This window comes from Protomyctophum bolini, assembly GCF_963924005.1.
Source record: "Protomyctophum bolini genome assembly, chromosome: 4".
NCBI classification, from domain to species: domain Eukaryota; kingdom Metazoa; phylum Chordata; class Actinopteri; order Myctophiformes; family Myctophidae; genus Protomyctophum; species Protomyctophum bolini.
The window spans coordinates 21,189,679-21,215,740 of record NC_137865.1 but is presented as its reverse complement, the minus strand read 5'-3'; the positions used below and the strand labels follow the sequence as shown (position 1 = coordinate 21,215,740).

General features: G+C 43.7%; 1 protein-coding gene across 5 annotated transcripts in view; it reads right to left on the bottom strand.

The window, feature by feature from the left end:
• btbd11b (BTB (POZ) domain containing 11b) overlaps window positions 1–25,720 on the bottom strand; it is a 115,784-nt gene extending 90,064 nt beyond the window's left edge. For all 5 annotated transcript variants that reach the window (XR_013963972.1, XM_080762023.1, XM_080762024.1 and 2 more), the window contains exon 1: window positions 24,662–25,720. Coding sequence is in view for 4 of the 5 variants with exons in the window: in XM_080762023.1 (XP_080618149.1) it covers window positions 24,662–25,535 (874 nt within the window). In the remaining variant the exon portion in view is untranslated. The remainder of the gene's footprint in view (window positions 1–24,661) is intronic.
• Between the last annotated feature and the right edge of the window lie 342 nt (window positions 25,721–26,062).

Genomic DNA, 26,062 nt, shown 5'->3' with positions numbered 1-26,062 from the left:
ACATATCATCAGTTAGTTACAAAGTTAGTCACAAAGACAATGAGCATTTGATCAAAGCAGCAACGGTGGAGGCCATGGCTGAGTACCGAAATTAAGATGCCGAGTACAGCGCCTTCAATGTGACAGCTAGTGTGCGATGGCCCATTTGCTTGTGTTGCCAGGTCAGCTACTATTGTATCAGCACCCCAGGCTGCCACCAGCCCCACTGTTCGTTTACCGCCCCCCCTGACCACCCACCTACCCAGGGCAAATACAGGCTGAGTGGATGATAAAGAACGTTACAATGTTTACACAGTTTGAGGCATGCATTGTCAATGAAGTATTTGTGTGTCTGGGCCTGGATGGCTGCCAGAATGCTCAAGGCTACAACGGAGCACCATACTGTAAGTAATTGTGTTTCTTTGACTACTCACAATGCATTTAATATTCACTTAAACCCTCCCCCAGGAGTGTTTTTGGTGTTTTTCCACTTATTTAATGTTTTGAAATGACAACCTGTATAAAATTCATTCCAGAGCCACCATAGACCTTTGACAAAAGAAAACACATTTCAAGCTTTTAAAAATGTATCCTTGCCTACGATCGAACCCCCAATTCCTATGTCCTTGGATGCACGCATGTTCTATGCAGTGCCTAGTTGAACGTTCTCATCACACATGTCCTCAAGGGCCTCTTGCTTGCGGAGAGGAGAATGTTGTTCTCGTAATAGACCCTGCTTCATGTGGCTCTCAGCCATCTTTCCTTCATTACACGATAGGCCCAAAAACCCCAATGCCAACATGACCACAGACCAAGCATGTGGGTCCCCTATGTTCAGCAGGCTCTGGCTCATCCAAATAAGTCCAGCGAGGGTGTGTGTGTGCGCGCAATGTGACGTCATGTGGCAACGTTTTATTACCAAGAACTTTATTACTGCCAACATGTGATCATGTGAAAGACATCCGTGGTGGATACAACTCAATAATAATCCAATATTAGTGCCATTTCTTGGAGTCACTGCCAGTACAGTATGAAATAGTTGATTATGGAATTGTTTGCAGTAGTGGATGAGGCACTAGCAATACCACAATGTGATAACAGGGTTGCAAGAAAAATTCAAAATATTGACTTCAGTAAAGGTACAAAAGTATTGACATCAAAATATACTTACAGTACTCATTTTGTAGAGTTTACATAATTGTACTGTAAGTATATTTTCTTGTAGAAAATAGCCGATCTACAAGCTCACAACAAGCTCACAACGTGTCACGATGTGATGTGTTGTGGGATCATATTTTCCAATAGTATAATATAAAATAGGACTTAACTATGTTTTGTTATATTTTAAATATGTTTTGTAATAATAATCTCCATCCATACATCCATCTTAAACCGCTTATCCGTAGTCGGGTCGCGGAGGCAACAGCTCCACCAGAGAGCAGACATTCCTCTCCAGAGCAACATTAGTAACATTAGTAATACCTCCATCTGCGCCTTGGTCTGCCCCGAGGTCTCCTCCCAGTGGGACGTGCGCCGAGGACCTCCCTAGGGAGACGCTCGAGAGGCATCCTAACCAGATGCCCGAACCACCTAAGCTGGCTCCTTTCCAGGCTCTACTCCGAGTCTCCCCCTCGTGACTGAACTTCTCACCCTATCGGAGAAGCCAGCCACCCGTCGGAGAAAACTCATTTTGGCCGCTTGTATTCGTGACGATATTCTTTCATGACCCACATTTCATGAGCATAGGTGAGAGTAGGAACGAAGATTGCTCGGTAGACAGAGAGCTTTGCTTTCTGGCTCAACTCTCTTTTTGTCACAACAGTGCCGCTGCGGTACAGCGACTTCAATACCGCCCCTGCCGCTCCGATTCACCGGGCTGATCTCCTTCTCCGTCCTCTGATATACACTACAGTATAGTGGAGTGGAAGTATAACATATTGAAAATTGGAGATTACTGCAGAACTGTACCTAAAGCACAGTAGTACTTGAGTAAAAGTACTTACCTTCCACCACTGATTGTTTGTATGACATTGACAACTGAACTCACCATGTAAGCATTCAGATGATCTTGACAAGGTAAGGGACAATGACCATGCATTACTAGCACATTCCTTTCTTTTGGATTGATCCACCATGACATCACTGTGGCGGTTTGGACCCCATAGACGGGCTCTAATACACTTTTAAAGACCCATCATTATGGGCTCCAGAGCCATCCACTGGTACTACAAAATCAAAGGCACATTCAATGAGCCTATAAATCTGCACAGAGCACTCTCGGCATGGCTAACAGTTCGAATGAATCAAAACGGGGAGTGCACAGCACACATGCAGCCAGCGTTGCAATGTGTGTTGGTTCAAAAGTGGCCTGCTTGGCTGTCCCAAATTGTGTTTGTTTTGACTTGTGGTGAGAAGGGTGATGTCATCGTGTTGGGATATATTGGGATATTTTACAGCGACTACGGTATGTTTACCCTATTAACATTTCACTTTTTGGCTTAGAAAATAGAACAGGGGTGACTGTCACCATCAAATGTCGTCGCATTTATGTAACCCAGCTGTGTTGGTACAGTATTTATAATAGTATACTGTATCAGACCGCACTCTCGCAAGCACACAATGAGCACAGCTCTAATGCAAGACTCAGCCACATTATGTACCGTAGTTTTCGCTCACAGACAAATGAAGTCAATTTGGGTTTTAAATAAAGCATAATCTTAATGTAGCCTGGTGCTTAAACTTAATTGAAGCACTGCCAGTGATGCGAAATGAAGTCAGGGACGATAAAGAGCTTTGCTTATGACCAAAATACGGACACTAGGTTGAAATTTGTTAAAAGTTACCTACGGTATGACAGATGTAATTTGGTGTGGTTTAATGACATAGTTTTACTTATGGTTAGCTAGGTTATGTTAGTATGGTTAGGCTTAGGTATGTGTTTGATGTGGTTAGAGTATGGATCTGGGAGGAGGTTTTGTATCTGAGAATTACGCTTCGTTCAGCTCCACTGGTCAGGGAAAGCATGCTGGCCCTGCTAACCTATCCATTCTAACGCCAACCAATATGATAGTTGACTGGCAGCAGTTGTTTTTATATAATTGCACATGATCACAGAATTAATTTATGCACAGCAGAGCAAATGCATTGTAATGCGTTTATACTAGCGAGATTATGTTATTAATTTACACTTGCCCACAGGAGGCTTTTAAAAGAACAGGAATATTTTCACAGGCAGATGATCTATTTAATTAAAGCTGCCGTCTGTTCAATTGAAAACACTGCAGGTATGGCTGAGAAACCTAATAAGATTACCTCACATTTCCTGGAGAAAACAACCCATTTTATTTCAATTCAAATACAAAGGAGTGCTGAACAATGAATATACTGTATGTGGGCTGATTGAGCTGAAAACAACACAGAGCAACTTAGGCTATACTATACATTTTCATGTTTTGTAGCATCACAATCGCATGTCAGTCTGTCAGATTAGAACCGTGAAACTAATAGAATGTCTGTGCATGGGCCATGCTGTCACTTTGAATGACATACACTTTATGCAACTTCATCCTCATGGAGTCAACTGTTACTGTACTGTGCATCTGTGGATTTCGGTATAAAACTCCATGGTACAAAACCGCAACAGCACTCTGGCTCTGAGATATTCAGAAGGAAGGAAGGAACATCCTTGGGAATTAATCACAAATCTAGCTACCCTGAAGATTTTCCACACATTTCAGAGAAAATTATATCTTAGATTGTGAAGGAAAATTATTAACTTATCATGATCTTATCAAACCTTCAGTGTCTCTCTTTTCAGAAGATGTCTGAATATGACTGAATGATTCATCTGTCCCTGGTCCCTGAACAGATCAAAATCATCCTCTGTTACTTTCTCATTATTCTGCTGCTGACTATCAGGCCTTGAGAGGCATAAAGCTCATGTCACAACTGATACATGATTTACTTGGTTATGGGGAATCACAAAGCGGAAGCAATTCAAATAAAACATGAATTCCACACCTCCAACTTAGAATACACTGTACATAACATGACCTTCTCTGCCTAGCATCAATCACCCAACTCCCACTATTAACCTTCAGCATATCTGCCCTGAAGCTGGGTGCAGGCAACTCTGTTATCCCTCAGTATCCCGCAGTCAGGAATCCAAATACATTTGAATGGTAATAGGTAGCCTACTGCACAGGTTTGCTGTCGCTCAACAGGACATGCAAATCAGCTGATTTTGAATTTCCAGCAGTAGTGCTGCTTCATGGACTGAAAAGCATCTTGCGGCAACTACAATACAAGCAATTTCCCATGGCCTGTCTCAACCTCATGCTATTATTATTTACAAAAGGACAATGAGTTATGAGACCAGAAATACCCTGCCTTAGTACAGCATGAAACAACATTGCAGAGAGGTATAAAGTCGTGCCTCACAGCAGATAAGAAATGGTATTTTTTTTTACCTATGGCCTGCTAAATAATACCCCATGGACAACAACACACACTGCCACGACGGCGCACACACACACACACACACACACACACACACACACACACACACACACACACACACACACACACACACACACACACACACACACACACACACACACACACACACACACACACACACACACACACACACACACACACACACACACACACACACACACACACACACACATTGATGCTACCTTCACCTTTGTCTAGTCTAAAGATTACAAGGAGTCGAGAGGCAGAGCACAACACCCTGCTCTGACCAGAATGTTGAATCATTGTTGGTATGGATTTAGTCATTTCCTCAGGCACACTCCGTTACTCAACACCATCTTCAGCTTGTGGAGCTGCTGCCGGTGTAACAGACACTGTACTAATCTATTTCCCCCACAGGGGGGGGGGCTTAGGTCAACATCAGTTGGCTTGCCCTTAGGTGGCCTTTCTCTGTTTCAATTATCAAACAAACATTGTCATCAATCCCAACAGTTCTACTGCGTAACCCGCGTTCCCCGCTATTTCATCCATGTGTCGGTGCTGCGTAATACGCTAAACCCGCTATTTGTTTAATGTGTTTAATTCGCCGTTTATTTATAATTAAAAAGAAAGAGCGGAGTTGTCGTGGACCTGGTAATGAGGCTGTCGCGTTATGATGACGAAACCGGAAATCAAGCCATGTTCTGGGCTGCTAGGGCTTCTGGGAAAATGAGTTCAATGCAAGTGAACGGCTGGTTTGTTTGGACTACAACATGCTCTGCAGGCTGTGTTCGTTTCGTCGATCAAAGCTGCAAATACTTTGGCGTATGCTCCAAAGGTAATAGATCAATCCTGGCAGCCTAGATAGGCCCGCAAGTGTTAACGATAGAAACTGTCACCATCATTTAGAGACTAGAAGAGGTAAAGTGGATAGTGTGAACTTTGTGATAAGACAGCACAATAGAAATGTCACTAGAAATTACATTTGAAATAGTAGGACAGATAGGGTGCTGCTATTATTCATGTTGGCTCACTTGAAAAAGGCTCTGCTATATACTACAGCAGATAAATGGGTATTCACTATTCACAAAAAAGCAGGATGCGTGAAGCTTCAAGCTGCCCAATGGCCTTGCATGTCGATAAGCGTGCCATACGAGTTTCATCCTCATAGTGTGGGAATCATATAATCAATTGCAAAAGTACTTTAACCACATGAATCATAGTGTCCCTATTCTGGGGACGAACAATCCAAGATAGAAGCTCACGTTGCATTGAGCCATCATCACACGTGCAGTTCCCTGTCCATCTCCTCACCTGTTTTCATTTTCCCTCACCGGCTTGCTGCAATAAGACTGGACTCTTTCCACTCACTCTCAGCCAGATTCTAAGTTATGTTACTCGTGTTTCTGTCTTGGCTCTCCTCACTGTTCTAGTCACAGTGTATACTTTTCACCCCTTTTTTCTGAGTGCCATCTCAGATTCTGCTATCCCTGTCTTCAGTGTGTCACTGGAAGTTGGTTTCTTGCCTGCTCCTTTGGACTAGCTTGCCTGTTTCAGACTGCCTGTCTGGTTGACCCCGGCCTGCCTCACTAAGCTGTAAGCCCCTTGTCCCTCAGCTCTTTAAATAAACACATTTGTATTTGAACCTGCTCTGCCTCTGTGCAGGGGTCGTTCCCCTGTGTGTTTTCTTCTACCTTGTTAGTATTCCCCATGACAGTGTAACGATAATAGCACTGGTGCCACTGGTCCTTGAACACTACAATTTTGCTCTTACACCTACACAATGTAATAATATCTCATCAACAGAAAGACTGCATACTGCACATCACGTAATATGTCAAATGTTGGATAGTTGAACACTGTACCACTTGCTTAACAAATGAGTTCTCCAGCACCCACATTTTAAGGAGTGTTTCATGGTGTTTGAATAACATGAAAACATCACAACTTTTTGAGACACCACTCTCACTGCCAGTCCCTTTGGACATTTGGTGTAAAAAGATAATCAGTTCCCTGCCACATGATAAACTATTCCAAGTTGGAATGGTTTATTTATTTATTTAGCGAGCTAGCTAGTGAAAGTTACAGGAGTGCATACAGTATGGTATAAGTATGAGCTTATATAAACACAATTATTGTTTAGAAAACTACATTGACTGTCTTCCATACTCCAGAGCTTCTGGGGGGAGGGGGGGGGGGAGTCAGTTACTTGTAACAAGCGGGAAGGACAGTGCAAGATAAAACATTTGGGGAATTTATTATTATTTATAATGTATGTGTGTTCGATTATTCATAATTCTGTCTCGCTTGAGTGATGTTATCTAAAGATAATGTCCAATGGAAAATCCATACAGACAAAAGACATCCTATGTTGTTTGTACATGTCTTTAAATAGCATGCACCACAGAGTCATATAGGGCTGCAGTTATTTGTATTAAACAGTGGGTCATATCGATTCATTAAAGGTCTAGTGACATTTTTGTAATTTTTCTTATTTCGTTTTTCTGAGCTCAATTGCACCCAACTGTGCAATGTAACAGTGATGTAACAGTCCACTAGTCCCATATATGACAACAATTTGCCAGCAGATGTCACTGTGGAGGGATTTTGCCTATTTTCATTGCAGCTCAAAATACTTCGGAACAAACAGAGAATACCCCAGACCACAGACAATTCACTGAATGTTCAAAGTCCAGGTTGTGGGGGTGTAATTGAGTTCATAAAACCGAAAAGAAAAACGAAAAATTAAAATGAATGTCATGAAACCTTTAAAGGGACACTTCACCCTTTTTGCAAAAAAATATATGTTAATGACGTTTAGAAGCTTTAGAACACTTTCCTGGGGGTATTTATGTGTGTAATATGTGGTTTTAGATATTTTAGATTGTAGCAGTGAGCCTGTTGTCTCTGATGTCATGGACACTGGGCTCACTTCCTTCCTGGACTACATGTTGTCTCAGTAAGACAGCTCTTCCCCCTATCCCTAAGGAGGAGCAGTGCACCAAATAATTATGGGAATTGTAGTCCAGGAAGGTAATGAGACCAGTGTCCATGACATCAGAGACAACAGGCTCACTGCTACAATCTAAAATATCTAAAACCACATATTACACACATAAATACCCCCAGGAAAGTGATCTAAAGCTTCTAAACGTATTTTTAACATATATTTTTTTGCAAAAAGGGTGAAGTGTACCTTTAATAAAAAAGGGTCCACACACCAATTATGAATGTATTTGATAAAAAACTCAATTATTTGATTAATCGACATTGACGACGATTGAAATTAATAATCACCATCCTACCACTGAATGTTTTGTTAATGTGAGGCCTGACTGTGGTATTCCCTGCTACTCATCCATTTAACCTCCCCTCTCACAGACACACTGCACTACATGCTCCGCCTGCCTGAGCTCTTCTCATCTGTCATTTTCAAGTGCAGGATAGTGCAGCCACTTGGCAGCCTTGTTTAAATGCACTGCCCGCCCTACTTCATCCCAGCCCGCGCTGGGAGAGCAAATAAACCAAATTGGATAGATACAGCTTCCCCTGCCAGTAGAGACAACCCTAAATAGTCTCTCTCTCTCAAAGCACCCTTTATCTTATGTTTTAACTCCCATTCACCTTAAGGTAAGCATAGTTATCCACACAATAACCACAGCGCCACAACAATGCTTTTAACAAGCTAAACCATAATACTGTATGCCTTAATGCTGACAGTTACATTTGTACAGTCTAGTTTGAAATGGATAAACACTGAGGATTTTAGATTTTAGATTTTAGTTTCGACAAGGTTCTATATAATTGAGATAATTGGCATACAAACTCACAAACACCTGCTTTGAAACTCCCATTCAAGCCTATTTCTCCTTGCTGTCCTTATGTGGACACCACCTTAGTATAGTATCATGCATATTTTTCTCTATGTCCATGTGACTGCTGTTAATTAGTTCCATGCATCAAACACAGTATTGTCACAGCAATCCCAGATGCTCAATCCCAACAGGATGCCCTAGCACTCAGTTAGGGAGAAGCTCAACAAGGACTTTGTTAGTTTAATCATGCGAGTCAGGAATTCTCCCCAGGAATGAGCTTCTCTCACTCTGGAGAAAACATGGTCCTGCCAAGTAAAATCACAACAACAAAGCCATTAATTAGAGTGATAAATAGCAGTGTTGTTGTACGTTTAAAGTATTTATTTTACAGATAACGGATTTGGACCCAAAAACCTCACTACTCCTAGACACGTTGTGAGTTGTAGATGGTCTATTTTCAATGCAATACAACCGCACACAAGATTTACTTTTTTTTTTTTTATCTTCTTAAAATATCTACCTAATGTATTTAGCTCACATCCGCAACGTGTTGTTGTGAGCTTATAGATCAGCTATTTACAGTGCACGACACCATCGTATGGTATAAACCAGGCTTCAAAGTGCCTCCCTGGCAGAGACAGACTTCCTAGAAGGAAGTGAGGAAGAGCTTGTGGAACACACCTGTGTGTCTGGTTGATGGAGCATCATGGCATGACCAAAACTGACAGGCACATCTACAGTACCATGGAGGCTTCAGCAAGTCACCTTCTTATTACCTGTCCCAGTCCAGTGACACAGACAGCCGAACCCTGTGACTTTCTGCGTCCAACAAGTGAGTGATTGTTAATGTATTGTGACCTCAGGCTTGATCCTTTTATAGTAGCCATTAATCATGTATTATTTCATTTCACTTCAAGTTGCACTCTCAGCTGTGACTTTCATGTCCTACCCACAAATCGAACCCGCGTCCCCCATGCAAGTGATGACATTTTTACCACTGAGCTAATATAGCATGCCATTGCTCAGGGGAGTCGGGAGATATTGCTTTTTGACTTTCAGACAGATTTTTTTTTTTTCAATAGAAGACCAAATACAAGGAAGTGGGTGGGAAGACAGCAGTGGGCCTACACTACAGGGTGCTCGCTATTGCTGCACTAGCGACTCTGCATGCTTTAGTTTACATCCTCCCGGTGTCAGGTGAAAATAAGTGGCTGGTATGTGCATGGGAGGAGACACATGCACGTCTAGACCCTCCCACGTGACCAACTGTAGGGGTCAGCAGCAGTGACGGGGGCAACACGTGTGTGGATTTTGAGTGCAATAGGCACTAAAATTGGAGAGAAAGATATTGAAAGTTTGAAACTAGAAAAAGTACCCCTTGGGGCACAGGTCTCCACCAGGCCTGGCGCTATAATAGGCCAATGTGAAAAGGCCATTTCTTCTTACGCCTTTGATGGCAATTGGATGATTTGAGGCAAAATGTGTGCATTAACAGGCCAATGTGAAAAGGGTGGGATATATTCCTCAGTAGTAGGAAAGTGAGTGAAAGATTTCACGTAAAATGCACGCTGCATTCATGATTTGAGACTTTTTGTTCAAAACGGGCCAAACTTTGAAAGCCAATGTTATCCAATTAGGGTGGAATATGAATTTTGAGCACCGACTTGAGCACATGACTATAGAGATACTGTGTAAGGATTTGCGGGATTTTTGGACAGAATCTGGAGGAGTAATATAATTTATTTATTTTTACAAAAGTCTGCCTCCTGGTGGCGCTATAAAAGGCAGATGTGAAAGATGCAGGTCAAAGGTTTGTCCTTTGCCTCTAGGGAGTGTGCATGCAACATTTTGAGCAGATCGGTGCAGTTATAGGTACAAATGTGAAAAGCTGCCTCATGGTGGCGCTATAACAGGCCGTTGTGGAATATTTGGGGCAGAGGTTCATCGTTGGCATCCAGGGAGTGTGTGCAAAGTTTGGCACACACACACACACACAGTCACACACACACACACACACACGAACGGAATGAAAAACATACTCTCCCCATGCCTTTGGCTGGTGGAGACAAAAATTGTTGACAAAAAAGTGCCCTTGGTATCCAACATAGGGCCTGGCTGCAACAGCCCTCGCCTAATCTCATAATCTATATGCATCGCTTCATTTTGGGCAGAATGAAGTAGGTATATTGACATAAAATAAATTACCCCGCACTGTTTTGCTTTCTATAGCTGCCCTTAAGCTAGTCCCTCACTGTACATAACAGCGATGAGCTACTTAAACAATACATCACAACTGGCTATTGTCATTATAAGACAGCTTTAAGGGCCAATGTTCTTAGCCGCACAGTGATAAACAAACCTGCACAAAGAGATTAGGCTTCATAGGGATAGTATAATGGCATTGTACCACCCATTCAATCAGGTTGTGTAATTTGACCAATCCAGTTTCTTTACCACTTAAACCCTATATACACTTCCCCCAGGGCTCTAAACTAGGTTTGGTAGTATTTCACAGATATTTCCCACTTATTTTTCAAAAACAGTTTTGACGCATACTGGCATAGTGAACTTGTAGAGCAGCTATTTTTGCTGAATGTTTGCCTCAGAATAGAGACCCCAGGGTTCTTGTGATTGATCTTTTATCAAATTGTCAGTAAATTGCCAGTGTGTACTACTGTGTGTGTGAACATAAAGGGAAGAAGTAAAAGGGTACGTAGCGTTACTCTGACGTCCCAATAATCCAACATTACTAACCCTACCGCTAACCATAACCGCACGGCGCACGTGGAAGCCACGGGTGAGTCTTAACCGGCCACGTATGTGGTATGTCGGACTAATGGGACGTCAGACTAACACGTGCCCCCCGAAGTAAAAGTGGCTGCCTCCACCTTCCTCCTCCTAACAATGTGGTTGTTATATTAACCAGTCACTGATCCACTTTTGAGAATGAAATAGGAGTCATGCAGGAACCATATGTTAGTAATAAAGAAATGTCAAGAACAAAAAAAAGAAAAAGAAAAGAAAGAAAGATGTATACCTTCTCTGGAGGTAATCTATACCATATGCTGTCACTAATTAGATAGTATGGAGATGGAAACTGGCAGAAGCTCTTGTATACGTTTGTGTAGGGCCATCTGAAAATGCCCATTTTCAGCCTGTCAAAGATCCTTTACTCAGACACAGCGTTACCCTCTTGCTCATGCCCTGCTGGTCACGTGCGTACATGCATGACCCCGCCCACTCTATGGCACAAACTTGAACAAGCACAGTAGAGTTGGGTCATTCTTGTGGAGATCTGTCATAGTCGGTACCCACGCGTCTATCTGCGGCCTGCCGGTGCGAAGCAGGCAGGCAGGAGCGGGCGGTGGGGAGGGGAGTGGAGTGGGGCTCGCTTCCATGTCGGGCCTGACAGAGCTATTAGACATGGAGGACGGGACAAGGTCACGCACAACTCAATCAATGCAATGGCAGAAATGTAGCCTCATTATATTGTGCACAGATCAAGTAAGGGTTGAGATGGACTAAATGGATAGAGAGAGAGAGAGAGAGAGAGAGAGAGATGGAAGTGTAGAAGAGATTCAGAAACCAAAAGAGAGACAAAAGAAAGAAAGAAAGAAGTGCTTTATAGATATTCTCCATCTAAATTGTTGAAGTCAGTCACACACACACACACACACAGGTCTGAGCTCCCAGGAGACGTAATGAGATACTGGTCATAGAAGGAGATTCAGTTTTCCATCAGCGGATCGACTGTAGTCAAGGAAATGACCCGGTACTGATACATGCCAGGCTCTCGCTTTCTAAGGGATAGAAAGAGAAAGACACAAAAGACTGAAAGCACAATTTCTTTCTCACCATTAAAATCAAACCGTGTGTACCCTGGACTAAAGTGATATTACCAGAATCCTACCCTCTAGTACAGGGGTTCCCAACTCTCTCTCTCTCTCTCTTTGTGGCTGGGGACCCTGGGAAATGCTTTGGCCGTGTTTCGCGACCCCCGCCCGGGGCTCAGGGGTAGAGTGGCTGGATGGTAACCGCAAGGTTGCCAGTTCGATACCTATTTATATAGGTAGGGTGAATTTATATAGGTAGAGGCCTCGTATAAGCCCCTTGGGCTTTTTTGCCTCAGCCTAGCACTTTACCCTTCTTATATTTATATGTTCAGTGTTGTTTTTATACTGTGCTGAATAAATAAATACAAATACAAAATACAAATACACAATCTACCGGTATGTAAATATATATAAATGCACCATTTACCTCCCCACCCCCAATACAAATTGGCCACTATAATAACCTTAATAATAGCGAATATACATCATAAATAAAGACTGAAACCAGATATAATCATTAAGGAGTTTATGTTTATGCATGCACTATCTGTACTATGTAAACTCTATTTCCATTTTCCAGCCATTCAGTCGCAATTTTTTATTATATATATATATATATATATATATATATATATATATATATATATATATATATATAATTTGGCTACCCCCCGTGGGGTGCGACCCACGGGTTGAGAACCCCTGATTTAGTAGGTGCGGCCGATAATTATTAGAAATTGCAAAGAATGCCCGATCTACAAGCTCACACTATAAACTGGTAAAATATTTATCTTATGAATTGAAATTATAATTGTTTGATTAAAAGGAAGAAAAAACATTTCTCTCCATTCCAATTCCCTCACCCCTGGTGGCCACTTTGAAAACCACTGCCATACGGCAAGCTTTGGCCCCATAGGGAAAAGTCATGTTTATTCCAAGGCCGGGCTGGCATGTCAAAAGTAGTGACTGTTTATTTCTACCACATGAACTATATCTGCTCTGTGTTTGTGCAGCTGATGGTGATTTATGTATCCTGTGCAAAGGAAGCACGTGTAAAGTGGTTTACACAAGACATAGACTATTATAATAGTGGCCCAACTCCCTTTTAGTTTTATCATCTTCAAAATATCAAAGACACACTTTTGTACCCCTGCGGTACATTGCAATATAATTAATGATTGGACACAGCATGGCCGGGTGTATTGGCAGCTCACGGAGGCTAGGGGCAATCACGGTTCAGCAGCACACGTTTCGAACACCTGGGGGAAGGAATGGAATCAATGATTGATGATGATCCTAAGTCAGTCCTGTTTCTGTCAGGGTTCTCAATCTAAGAGCGATTTTGTAAGATGCCATGAAGGTGGACTCGATAGTAGAATCAGTAGATAGTGATGCATTATTAACCTGCAGTGTTATGTGGATATCCTCTGTACACATGAAAGCAGTAGTGGTGAAGGTAGTTTCTTCAAAGCCAACAGGGAAGCTAAATAATAAAACGCTATCAGCTAAGCTATCGTCAAGATAGCACTGAAAATGGTGTTCTGGTTCGATCTCTTCTTCACACTGACCTGGAAACTTTTGTGTTGGTGTTTGGCCGGTATACGGTACGGTACCCATCAGCCTTTATCTGCTGCAAACTGATGCATGGTGTGCAGGGCTGGATTAGCACCTCTGAGGGCCCCTAGGCACTGAAGCTAAAAGTCCCTCCCTGCACATGCACGTGCAAACCAGAATTTTGGCTGTTTTGAGGCATTTTGGGACGTTTTATGCCGTTCAATTGGCCTATTCCTATTGCCGCCTACCTCGCCCCAGAGTGACAGCCAAGCAAGCAAACAAACACATTGTTTTTATTTGACCCACATATTAAGCAGAGTGAGAGAATCCGCCAGTGAATTTCAGTGTTTTTTAATACCTTTTTTTTGTCGAGCCACCTGACGCACAGTGTGCAGAATGTAAAAAATCCATGCTGGATGGCGGACACACGTCTTTTATTTCACCAGAAGAAACACATGACCTCACACGGTCCAGTGGGCCCACCCACCTTGAACAACAGCCACTCTAGACTAGCGCATCGTTGCTGCTTTTGCACTTTTCAGCTGCATTCTCACCAACAATAACACACAAATTTGTTTTAGACACATTTTTTAAGTGGTGCAACCACTTCAAGGATCAGCAATGTCTGTCCCTCCCTATGTCTGTCTGTCTGGGGTACCAACAGGTGCAAAAGTGCTGAGCTAGAGAGGGAGGGAGGGAGGGAGAGAGACAGAGAGACAGGGAGGGAGAGAGACAGAGGGAGGGAGGGAGAGAGACAGAGAGACAGGGAGGGAGGGAGGGAGAGAGACAGGGAGGGAGAGAGACAGAGAGGGAGGGAGGGAGAGAGACAGGGAGGGAGAGAGACAGAGAGACAGGGAGGGAGAGAGACAGGGAGGGAGAGAGACAGAGAGACAGGGAGGGAGGGAGGGAGAGAGACAGGGAGGGAGAGAGACAGAGAGGGAGGGAGGGAGAGAGACAGGGAGGGAGAGAGACAGAGAGACAGGGAGGGAGAGAGACAGGGAGGGAGAGAGACAGAGAGACAGGGAGGGAGAGAGACAGAGGGAGGGAGGGAGAGAGACAGAGAGACAGAGAAACAGGGAGGGAGGGAGGGAGAGAGACAGGGAGGGAGGGAGGGAGAGAGACAGAGAGGGAGGGAGAGAGACAGAGAGGGAGGGAGGGAGAGAGACAGAGAGGGAGGGAGAATACCACACAATTACTTGTGTGAGAGTGTTGTCTGCTAATTCCCCCACACGGCGTCATTTCTCAACCGTTTCGGACGCGGGGCGGCTCGCCGGAACCGGGCCGGCACCCTGGGTGTGTTAGAGGACCCGGGGACCCACACACAGAGTTGCACCACTTCATTCACACAGGTGTGACTTTTTCTTTCAGAATAGTGGGGGAAATGTCTGTGGAGCTAAAAGAAAACAACAAACAAACAAACAAACAAATAAAATAAATATAAAGCCCAAAGTGCCCATATGGTAGATCCTTATGGGCACTTCATCTATATCCATATAGATGGGGTGTGTGTGTAACGCACCAGTCCACCACTACAACCTAACGTCATGCCACACCTGCAATAGAACATGTGGTTCCACAATATCTAACAACTCGCCGTCAAGGACATAATAAGTGGACGTCATAAGAAGTAGCCATCTACTTCATACCGTAGTGCAAGCTTGGGTGATTCTTTGTACGTATTTTCATATCGTGATTCGTGGTCACTAAACATTGTTGACACACGATCCGATCGCCCAGGGGTTATGTGAATAGGGGTGGGGGTGGTTGTCATATACGGTAAAGATATACTGTACCATGTATGAGAGTGAATTGTGGTAATGGGGGTTGCATGCATAATTTGCATAATTCATTATTTTTCAGCTTCTCTTCATTTTCAAAGATACATTCCTGCTGGATTATGTTCTAAATAATTCAAAACAGATGGTGGTTAGTTTATTCAATTATCACAATTGACAATTATTCCCATGTGCACATGCATCATTTCCCTGACCTGTGCATGCACTACATTTGCATACATCCTTGTAATGGGTGCCCTCGCCATCACAGATGGAAACTAGCATTGAGTGAAGCGTTTTCGGCATGTGATTAGTGATTACAATGAATTACTATTTCTAGAACAATGCCAGCGAGAAAAGGTGTAAAATATGGTGTTTTAAGATGGAGTGCCGTGATCTTTGTATTTTTCCACATTTTCATGTGTTTATGATGCGACGGTACTTCATTAGACCCCTTGGTGTGATTGTTGTTTGTATTTAGGGTTTTTTCCTTAAGGCTGAAACCTTGACAGTCAAGCATGCCAAATTATGAAAAAAAACAGTAATATAGTGAGATTAGTGACATCACATTCACAATATCATCCCCTCCCCTAACCCCACTGGTGCACAGGTGCAGTACTAATTTATTGGTCCGACAACGACAATATACCTCAAACCCTAACCTAACCATAACCGCAAGCACAGAGCAGCGCATGTTCGCCAACCTTAATCTGGTGATTCCGGTCGGACCAATGACTGATCAGAAAAGCGTACGGACACCAACCCCACCCCATTTATCATACAACAACAGCTGTGGGTGTGGCTTCAGTTCAGGTGGATCAATTCACCACCCATCACCACCCACCGGGCAAACCCGTCATACTAAAAAGATCTTCCTCCTTATATAATAATAATACCTGATGATCATGTTTTAGGGTGGAAAGAAATCACGGGATTCTGTTTTATATAATCTTAAGGATTAACATTTTATCTCAGAGATTGCAACTATACCGATATGCTTAGTGTGTGCTATAAGTGTGCATTCATTGTACAGGCACAGCGATTCTGCTTATTATGTCTGTGTCAGAGCATTCTGACATGTCCTGACTCCTGACATGCCGTTTTGAATTTCACACAGTACCGGCTTTTCAAGCAGAATACCACACAAGACATTCAACAGCAAAGTTCTTCTGACACACTAAAACAAATCTCTTTGAATTAAGCTTTAAACGATAAACATGTAAGGGATGGCAAATTAAAAATGTGTTTATTTTATTTTTATTAATTTTATGTAGGTTTCACTCGTAGGAAGCCAGTGCTTAGGAGTTGATTATAATGTGTCATAGATACTGATGCTTCATCTGGTTAATCCACCTGTTGGTACTTGCTTCCTTTGACACGTTTTCCTCTGACATTAAAGAACCAGACAGTGTTCGTCTGGGTCTCATCTGTCACTGACAGCTTATTTTATGGGTGTTTCGATCCCCCCCCCCCCCTCCCGTCTCTTTCTTTCAAACTCCATCATATGGACTCCTAGTCACAGCCTCACAGGTGTGTTCCCCAGTGACAGTGATTGTGTTTATGGACTTATAGTGCTATGGCATTTCTCGTTTGAGTTGTGTATAAAAGGGCCAATGAACCTGGGGTAGCACCCTCACTCCACCCAAGGCTGCCACAAGGAATTACTGGGAGAGACACGTTTAGCAGTGTCTGTCTTGTCCCTGACACACCCGAAGGCCATTGGTTGGAACTACCACTACGTTGAATTTGGGCAGCAATGCAACACTCTTCCATGGGCTATAGACCGTAAGGCTATGAAGCAATATAGCACTGGGCATAACGGGCAACGAATAAGGGATCTCTTAAAAGCAATGGCATATGTGGCACGGTGATTGGTTTAATTATTGTAACGCCCAAACCACACCTATGCATAATATAACAGGTAACGGAGGTGTTTTAGGGATTTAGACAGGTAACCAAAATACCAACTTTAGTGGGGGAGCACCCCTTCCCCACTGCTAAATCCCAAAACAGTGCATTTAGAAAGATGAGACGAAAGTTGGAGCCCCCAGTGTCCTATAAAATACAATGAAATCATAACTACTTGCAGATACTTGAAACTTGCTTGAGCTAGGTAATCCAATGCAGTAATTGTCATTAGGAGTTTTGTTTTGTGACTTTTGTCATTCACTTAAACGTTTCGGTAGGATATATGGCAGGGGTATTAAACTAGATTAGGCCGGGGGCCACAACTGTAGAATGATTGTGTGTGGCGGGCCGCACAACGTGCGCGCACACAGAACATTTGTGGGTTCTCAAAATGCATTTTGTGCTCAAACACGAACATTTACACATTTCCGCACAGCGATGAGCAGGATATGTCAGGTATTATGCTACCTTAGAATAGATGTAGACCTATTTGACAGTGCATGAACATAATTGCCTTGACATTAACGACCATCAACGAGCACCAGCTGAACACACACACACACACACACACACACACACACACACACACACACACACACACACACACACACACACACACACACAGCAGTGCTCTAGTCTAAATTTCTCTCCAAAAGATCTTGAATATGATTAAGGATTACTGTCATTCTGGTAATCTCCCACTTCATATCGCACACACCATACTTGTAACTTTCATTTTTTCATGGGCCACAAGTGCACAAATATGTGCAAATCTTTTAATATATATTCTTTTACAGTGAAAACTTTAAACTCAAATCTTTGCTTCTGGGTGTCCCTGGAACGAAAGACTTTGAGATGGAGATCCGCGGCCAAATACAAATCATTCTGGGCTGGTGGTTCTTGACATGAAATAGTTTGAGAACCACAGATATAGAAACATGGGTTTTTCAGAAAACAGTTAGGATTTAGAAGACATTTTGTAGACTCAGGTCCTCAGATCTTATGGGTTAAGCTACAGTACGAGATTGATTTCCACATTGTGACAACTTAACTCGAGTCAACAACGCTGAACTCTTGAACACTGTATGGGAGCTGCTCACTTCTTCCCATTCTCTCTTCATTTACTCAGCAGTGCACTTGCCGCTCATTCACTGATGGAGTGTCACTGAGCCGTGTGCCAGCTGCACGTGTCATCACACACAGCAGTTGACGACAAAGTGAAACTTTGTAATGGTTTACAGAAGCCTCAGAGGCACACTGAGAAAGTGAAGGAAAGAGAAAAATGAAAGACACCCAATCCATTGTGTCAGCAGCTGGCTGGGTTGAAGAATTAGCTGTTTTCTATCACCTCCCGACTCTTAATCAATTGAAGTAAACTTGGCAGCGGCTCTCTCTCTCTCCCTGTACTAGACTGTCACATTAGCATTCCCTTGCTCCCTTCCCAAGGTCTGCATTAATACCAGACCTGTTGCGGGGACAGGTCTGTGTGTGTGTGTGTGTGTGTGCGTGCGTGCGTGCGTGCGTGCGTGCGTGCGTGCAACACTACGGAATCCCTCAGAAATTCATCAACATCATCCAACAGCTGTATGAGGACTCCGACTGCCAAATCATCCACAATGGAAAGCTAACTTGCCCTCTTGAAGTTAAGACCGGGGTGAGACAAGGCTGAATGCTCTCACCAACAATTTCCTTGATGGCCATCGACTGGATCATGAAAAACACAACCATGGCCAGTAAGACTGACATACTGACAACATCACTAGGCAAGCACTGGACTGGAATCCACAGGGCAAAAGAAAAGCCAAAACAGACCGGGGTCAGTGGAGAGTGAGGCAAAGACGACCGAGCTGAAGAAAACTGCTCAAAACAGAGTCCGATGGCAGGGTGTGATTGCGGTCCTATGCTCCACCTAGGAGCCTACAAGAATAAGTCAAAGTAAGTCAAGTGCGGGGACAGGTCTGTGTGTGTGCATGTGCATGTGTGTGTGCACGCACGATAAAATTCCTACACATTGCAAGCAAAGGCTAGGGTATTTCTCCACAATGCCCAGACATTGCACAGACTGGTCTCCTCTGGTACATAATTGCGACCGAATGTCGCAGTTAACTATCGAATCGAGCATTTCCCGTCAGTGTGTTGGGCACTATCAGTGTGTCGGGCACCATATATGGTGCCCAGGTCTCGTGACATCATGTGACATCATCATGGATGGAGATGTGGAGACCCTGATGTCAAAGTAAATGCGACATGCTGTCGCAGTTAAGCCCATACATATATGGAGATCCCTGATGTCATCAATATTGGCCAGCAACTCTACATCTGACCTCAAACCTCAAACCCTTTGATCTTGGATATATGTCAGAACCTGTTCATGTTGATCCTTCCCAATCCATCCTTCGCTCTCCGATGTCTCCCTCTTGACTTTTACCTGCCCATTCAAACTCTTGACGGGCCTGCCCCAAAGTTATTAGTGCAGCCATGCCCGGCAGCCGGCGAAAACTAGAATTCTCAACAGGCCCGACAATTAAGGCCCGGCCTTACCTGGGCCCTCATGAAACCCTGTACACTCAAGAGAATGTCTCTGCTACCACCCTTAGATGTCCATATACTGTATGGAGAGTATGACAGTTCATCCAGCTGAATGTTACCAGTGTATGAGTGCACCAGGCAAGCAAACGCCGGCTGTTGGATAAGAAACTAAACTCCTGTGAGTGGAATAGGACCTGCCTTTCACCTCCTGTAAGAGCAATCATAAATTATATAGTAGAGGTACTGTTACAGTCATAATTGGCTGTTTTAAAACCACAAACTGCAACTTATTTCAATGAATAAAGTGTTATTTTAACCTGTTATAGCGCCTCATGGTGGCGCTATAACAGGCCGTTCTGGAAACTTTTGGTTCATCGTTGGCCTCTGGCATACACCAGGGAATGTGTCGGAGATTCGCTGTAAGCACGTGTGCGCACACACGTCCTGGACAACCACCAGTAGAGTCCATAAACAACTTAAAAACTATATACTTTGTCGATTGGAGTCCCCCATGCAGGAGTCTATACTAGGACCCCTTTTTCCCTCAACACCAAAGATCTTCTGCAAAAATATCAGATCTACAGGTAGATCTGCTGTTTTTGCTGTTTGCTACACACATGCTGGGGTTAAAGCACAACGGGTAGGTTTAAGTTCTTGAAACTCTGCCACCAAGCTGCTATATCTCTAATATCTGCCCGGACTTGAAAGTCATACTGTACCACCTCTGAGCCAAGACAAGTCACTGTCAAGGTATGATCAGAACTTGGCTCCAGGGAGCTGTACCTAGAGATCATGTTCGACTACACATTTTCTCTCTGACACACACATGTCCGCAGGGAAATCAAATGCAGCGCTGTGTTCTTTAGGTTAACGAGAGCTGTAAGTACGACTCCACAGTAATGCTACAGGGTGGTTTCCTGTTCTGACAGGATGCCACAGGCGAGGAAGGGAAACCCTACACCTGAGAAGAACACTGACTCAGTGATGGAGAGGTGCGTGCAATGCATGTGCCCATGTGTGTGTGCGTGCGTGCGTGTGCTGCTGTGTGTGTATGTGTGTGTGTGTGTGTGTGTGTGTGTTCATGCATGCATGCGTGTGTGTGTATGTGTAGGTGGCTGCCATATGCTACATGCGCCAATGTAGAACCAACAGCAGCAGGTGTGACATTATAGTGTTATGTTGGACAATATCTGTCATTGCAATCGCCGATAAAACAGCCAACAACAAGGAGAGCTCTGTTTTTACTTTGCTATTGCTATCATCTACTTCCGTCTATGTCAGTCTTATGCTTATCTAATATCTATTTAGCTACATCTGATACACCAGTATAATATTCCACAATTCAGTTTTTAGTTACAACATTCATTTCTTGACCATGTATTTCTCTGTCCCCAGCCTTCAAAGGCCTAAATGTGACAAATCAATTGCCGTGTGGAATTAAGCCAGAGGGAACTATAGATTGTTCCCTGACCCATTTGAGGCCATTGGGCACCTGGCATGATGTATTGATACAAGTTCAGCACCTTTGGAGAGCCGGAAATGAAGAGCTGTCCGTCTGTCTGTCAGGCAAGACCTGCAGGATGATTTGTGAATCTTATGTTACAAAGAAGTTAAGAACATCTGTCAACTCCAACTAGCTTTGCATGTGAATGTACCCGTAATCAACTCCAACTAGGTGCATGTGAAATTTGTGAATGTACCTGTAATCAGCATAAGGTGACCTGATGGCCATCAGACTCAGAGCATTATGATTTGTGCACTTCTAGAATAACACTCTGGTGCTTCATGATCTGCACCTAAAAAGCAACAACAAACTTTGCGGTTGAAGCATGTTTCTTCTCACTCCACTGACATTTTGAACCAACATGTTCCCTGTCCATGTGTTCATATTTGCTGCAGCTGTGTGCGGTTTCACAACAACAATGCAAACCTATTTCAAACTCACTTGATTCAACTCAGTGACATTTACAGTCAATGGAGACACCCAGTGTCTCTTGAAATCACTGGATGAACTATAATCCTTTTCTTTAGCATTCTGCTTTGGTAGCAGAATGCTACCAAAGTTAACTCCTAACTTGCTTGGAAGTTATTATACTCGCATCGTGTCTCGCACAGAAAATATCTAGAATCTCACAAACACAATGTGTTGTTGTGAGCCTGTAGATCACAGCTATTTTCTCTGTGAGACTGCCAAGGGTTTTGCAATTCAAATGAATCTTTCTCAATGTGCAAATTTAGCCATTCACTTGCAAGGGGTACTATAGATTAGCTACACTGATGAATAGATGCATGCATTCATAATTTTTATTCTAATTAATGTATTGCAAGCTTTAGGTTATGTTTTGCCTGGGCAAAAGGAGTTGCATCCTTTTAGTGCACAGTATGCATACCACACACTAGCATTAGTGCGGACCATGGATTAACCTACAGTAAGGAGACGACAATGAACTGACTATTTGCACATGGGCCATTTTCAATATTGTGTCAGGTCAAATCATGCTTAGCATTTGATGTGGTCTGTTGTCATGCTGTATATCTTGCGGTGTCCTTTTGTGCAGCATGTGAGGCTATGGCCATGTGCCAGCTTGCACTGTGTCCCAGTTATCAGTCTAGTTATTTATTGTGCTAACCAAGCAAATAATCTATATGCCTACAGACAGTGATTCATCCTGACAATGTCTGTCGTAACTATACAAGCAAATTACATTTTTTACTGCATTGGTTGATTGATTGATTGAAGTACTGTATATATTAACAGTTTGCAGAATTACAGTAGATTTCAAGTACAACTTAATACAAAGACTGTCAACTGTGAGTCAGTGGATGACAATCATGACACCATAAAGTATTACACTTGTTTACAAGAGGGTCCACCATTTTCAATTCATCATGACATTAGAGACGTACAAATCTACACATAACAGGAAATCATCATAGAGGAGGTAAAAGGGGGAAAATATATATATACAGTGAGGGGGAAAAGGGGTGGGTGGGGGATTCAGAATTTACGGGGGCCAGTTTCGTTTTGCAGCACAGATTTGGCGCAAGGTGTTTATCTACAGTATTTGGCCTTTTACATCCAAGCTCCTGTGCTTGAGCCTGTAACCTGGCCTCTTGACTCCATTCTTTCTTCAGACTCTTCAGTACTGCATCAATAGGGTTTGAAGGTCACTCTCTCCCTCTCTCTTCCCCCTCTCTCTATCTCTGTCTCTGAACTATTTCGCTCTCTTTGTTACTTTCTCTACGACTCCTCTGTTTCGTCCACCTCATCCTAGATATAACGCATGATAGCACCAAGGTTCCCCCGAGGCCGTTTATTACATAAACCTGTTGGAGTTGAGTACAAACAAAGCCTCGAAAGTAATTTCATGGCATATCCATCAAATGAGGGTTAAATCGCTATTTTAGGCATGTCATTATAGGTGACATTTTTCAAAACATTTCTAGAAATGTTTAAACAAAAGTCAGAAATAGCTGATCTACAAGCCATCATGGTAGCTGGCTGAAGTAGAGAAGAGATTTATGTACCCCAGGAATTAAACCACAGGCTCTTGGATGAGAGGTGTCATCCATGCAGGGCAGCATTTAGAAAATGAACTGAGAAGGCCTTTACTAAAATCATACCGCCAGGCACCTACAATGCTTAGGGCAGTGGTTCTCAAACATTTTCATGTCAAGGACCCCCAAAATTAATATATATTCAGCCACGGAACCCTGTTTGAAAAGACTGTGTGCCAGGGACCTCCATAAGATTGACGTTGTTATTGTTAACATCAATCTAGCAAGGTAAGGTGCAAGGTAGCTCAGTCGGACCACAAGTTCATGGGTTCGATCCCAGGCACCGCCAACTCAGCGAATGAGTAGCACGGCTTGGTGAAGCAAGTCGTGCGGGAAGTGCTGGGAGCTGATGGTAGGTGTGGCCCTCCGCCTCAGCAATCCATCTCCCAGGGGTCTAACGCATTGTAACGGTGATAAACTCCTGTGTGTTACCGACTGATACCGACAATAAGCCACTGCCGACCTACTTCTACAAGCTCACACACACACACACACACACACACACACACACACACACACACACACACACAGGGGTCTCGTCTGGACCTCACTTTGAGAACCACACTGGCTTAGAGATAGACAGATCCTGTTCCATTGCTCCTGCTTCATATTTAAAAACGAATAGGGAGGAGGAATTCCATGGGTGTATTCTTAAAAACCACTTAGCAACACACAGAGATAAGGACCTATACAACAAGTCAATTCATCCCTGGTGCTTAGCTACCTGGTGCTGAACTATTTGGATATCTGCTTCTTTGCTCCAGTCATAGTTGAACAATTATTAATATCATGATTCCAAAACCACACACCTTATGTTATAGCGGCCTCTGAAATTCAGTGAACTTCAGGCATCACTTACTTACTCACAGAGTCAACAAAAAGGAAACCGGGCCAGTGTATGTATGCCACTCTATGGTATGCCAGAGGACTGATTACAGCTGGAATATATTACTTACATTTTTAGATGTTTGTGAAAATAGGGTTGGGTCAATGTGTATGGGAATGCAATTTGGAATATGTGCAATACCGCCTCTTCCCATGTTTGTCTTGATATAAATAGCCAGCCTGCGTGTTGTCATTAGAGGGTGGACTTATGGATATCAGTATAATACACACAATAACCATTATTAAGCTCATGTGCATTTTGACAATAAAATAGCATGTAAAGAGTAACAGCTGGTGGGGGGGGGGGGCACATTCTCTTTCTCGGGCTTACAGAAATGAATGTACTCACCACTTGCATTCTTCCCACAAATGAGGTGCTGGTGCTGTTGCAGAGCGCCCCAGAACTCTGAGTCATTGTGGATGGCCTGCTCCAAAGACTCGACTGTGAACTTGGGAATCCCGTTATCTTGCTCCACCAAAGCACTACGTAGCGCCCGCGCACACATCTCTCGGAACAGGCTTTCCATGCAGGCGGCCAGGTAAATGGCCGCGTGTTCGTGGATCCTGACCGCGATCCTGCTGTCAACCATCCACCTGAAGACCCTCCCCACGTTGAAGGCGAGCCCGCACCGCTCCGTCTTGCCACGGCTGAACTTGTCCTCCGTGCTCATGTTGTACAGGGACAAGGCACTGAGTGCCGCGGTGATGCAGTTCACCGAGATGGTCCATGACAGGACGATCCTTATGGCACTTTGGATCTCGTACTTGGTGCATTTGGCGTAGCGCAAACTAAGCCGCTGCGCCTCTTTGGCGACCCTCACCAGCGCGCGGCTGGCCAGCACTGAAAGCCTGATCAGAATGTCCTGTGACAGCGACAGGGTCCCCAGCCGCAGCTCCTCGTCCCTGGTCAGCGCACTCTCCACTTCCCCGAGGCTCCATGGCACATCCTCTAGCTCGGGTAGTTTAGCGCAGTGCCCGGAGCACTCCAGGATCTCGGCGTCTTCGACCAGAACGGTGTTAACAGTGTCCAGACTGTTCTGTCGACTGTGCATCGAGTCGGTTAGATGCCAATAGTAATTCCCCCCATGCGCACTCGACGCGTGTGCCTCAGAGCAGCACAGCGACGCACTGGAAGACCTGAAGGAGTCGGCGGCTCCACCATAACCCGAGTCTAGCGTCAAATCCTCCAGGGTCCTCGCCGCTGACTTGCTACTCCTTGCCATAACTGCACCTCATGCTGTAAATAAAGAGGGCTTTGGAATTGGAATAGTGGCGTGAAATGTTTCGCGACGATTACATTTGAATGCGCGCAAGCTTCTGTGCGAGTTGTGTAACATGGATGCTTTTATTTTGTTTTTTAAATTAGGCAAACCTTTGCGGAGAGAAAAGTCGAGCAAGCCGCTGATGTCTAAAGTTGGACCAGCATCTTTAGTGCATCAACAGGGCTCCCTGTGGGTTTTACGCAGTGGTGGCCCTGAATGTAGGAGGCGGGGCCGTGGAGAGTTGAGTTGAGTACCTACAGCTGTGTATAGTCAGCAGTACGACGGTGTCGCCATGTTATTTAGAGATCCGTTCTCTTTATTAGCCAATGACTACGACGCAGTTTACTTCAACATAATATTTATAGATAAATAGAGCTATTGCATTATGATTCTGTGTATAGCCTAATCCTAATTCATGCATGTTGTATGTTTATGGCAAATGGTTGCCTAAGGAAACATAAACCAAAGTCTTTAAAGTAGCTAGTCTA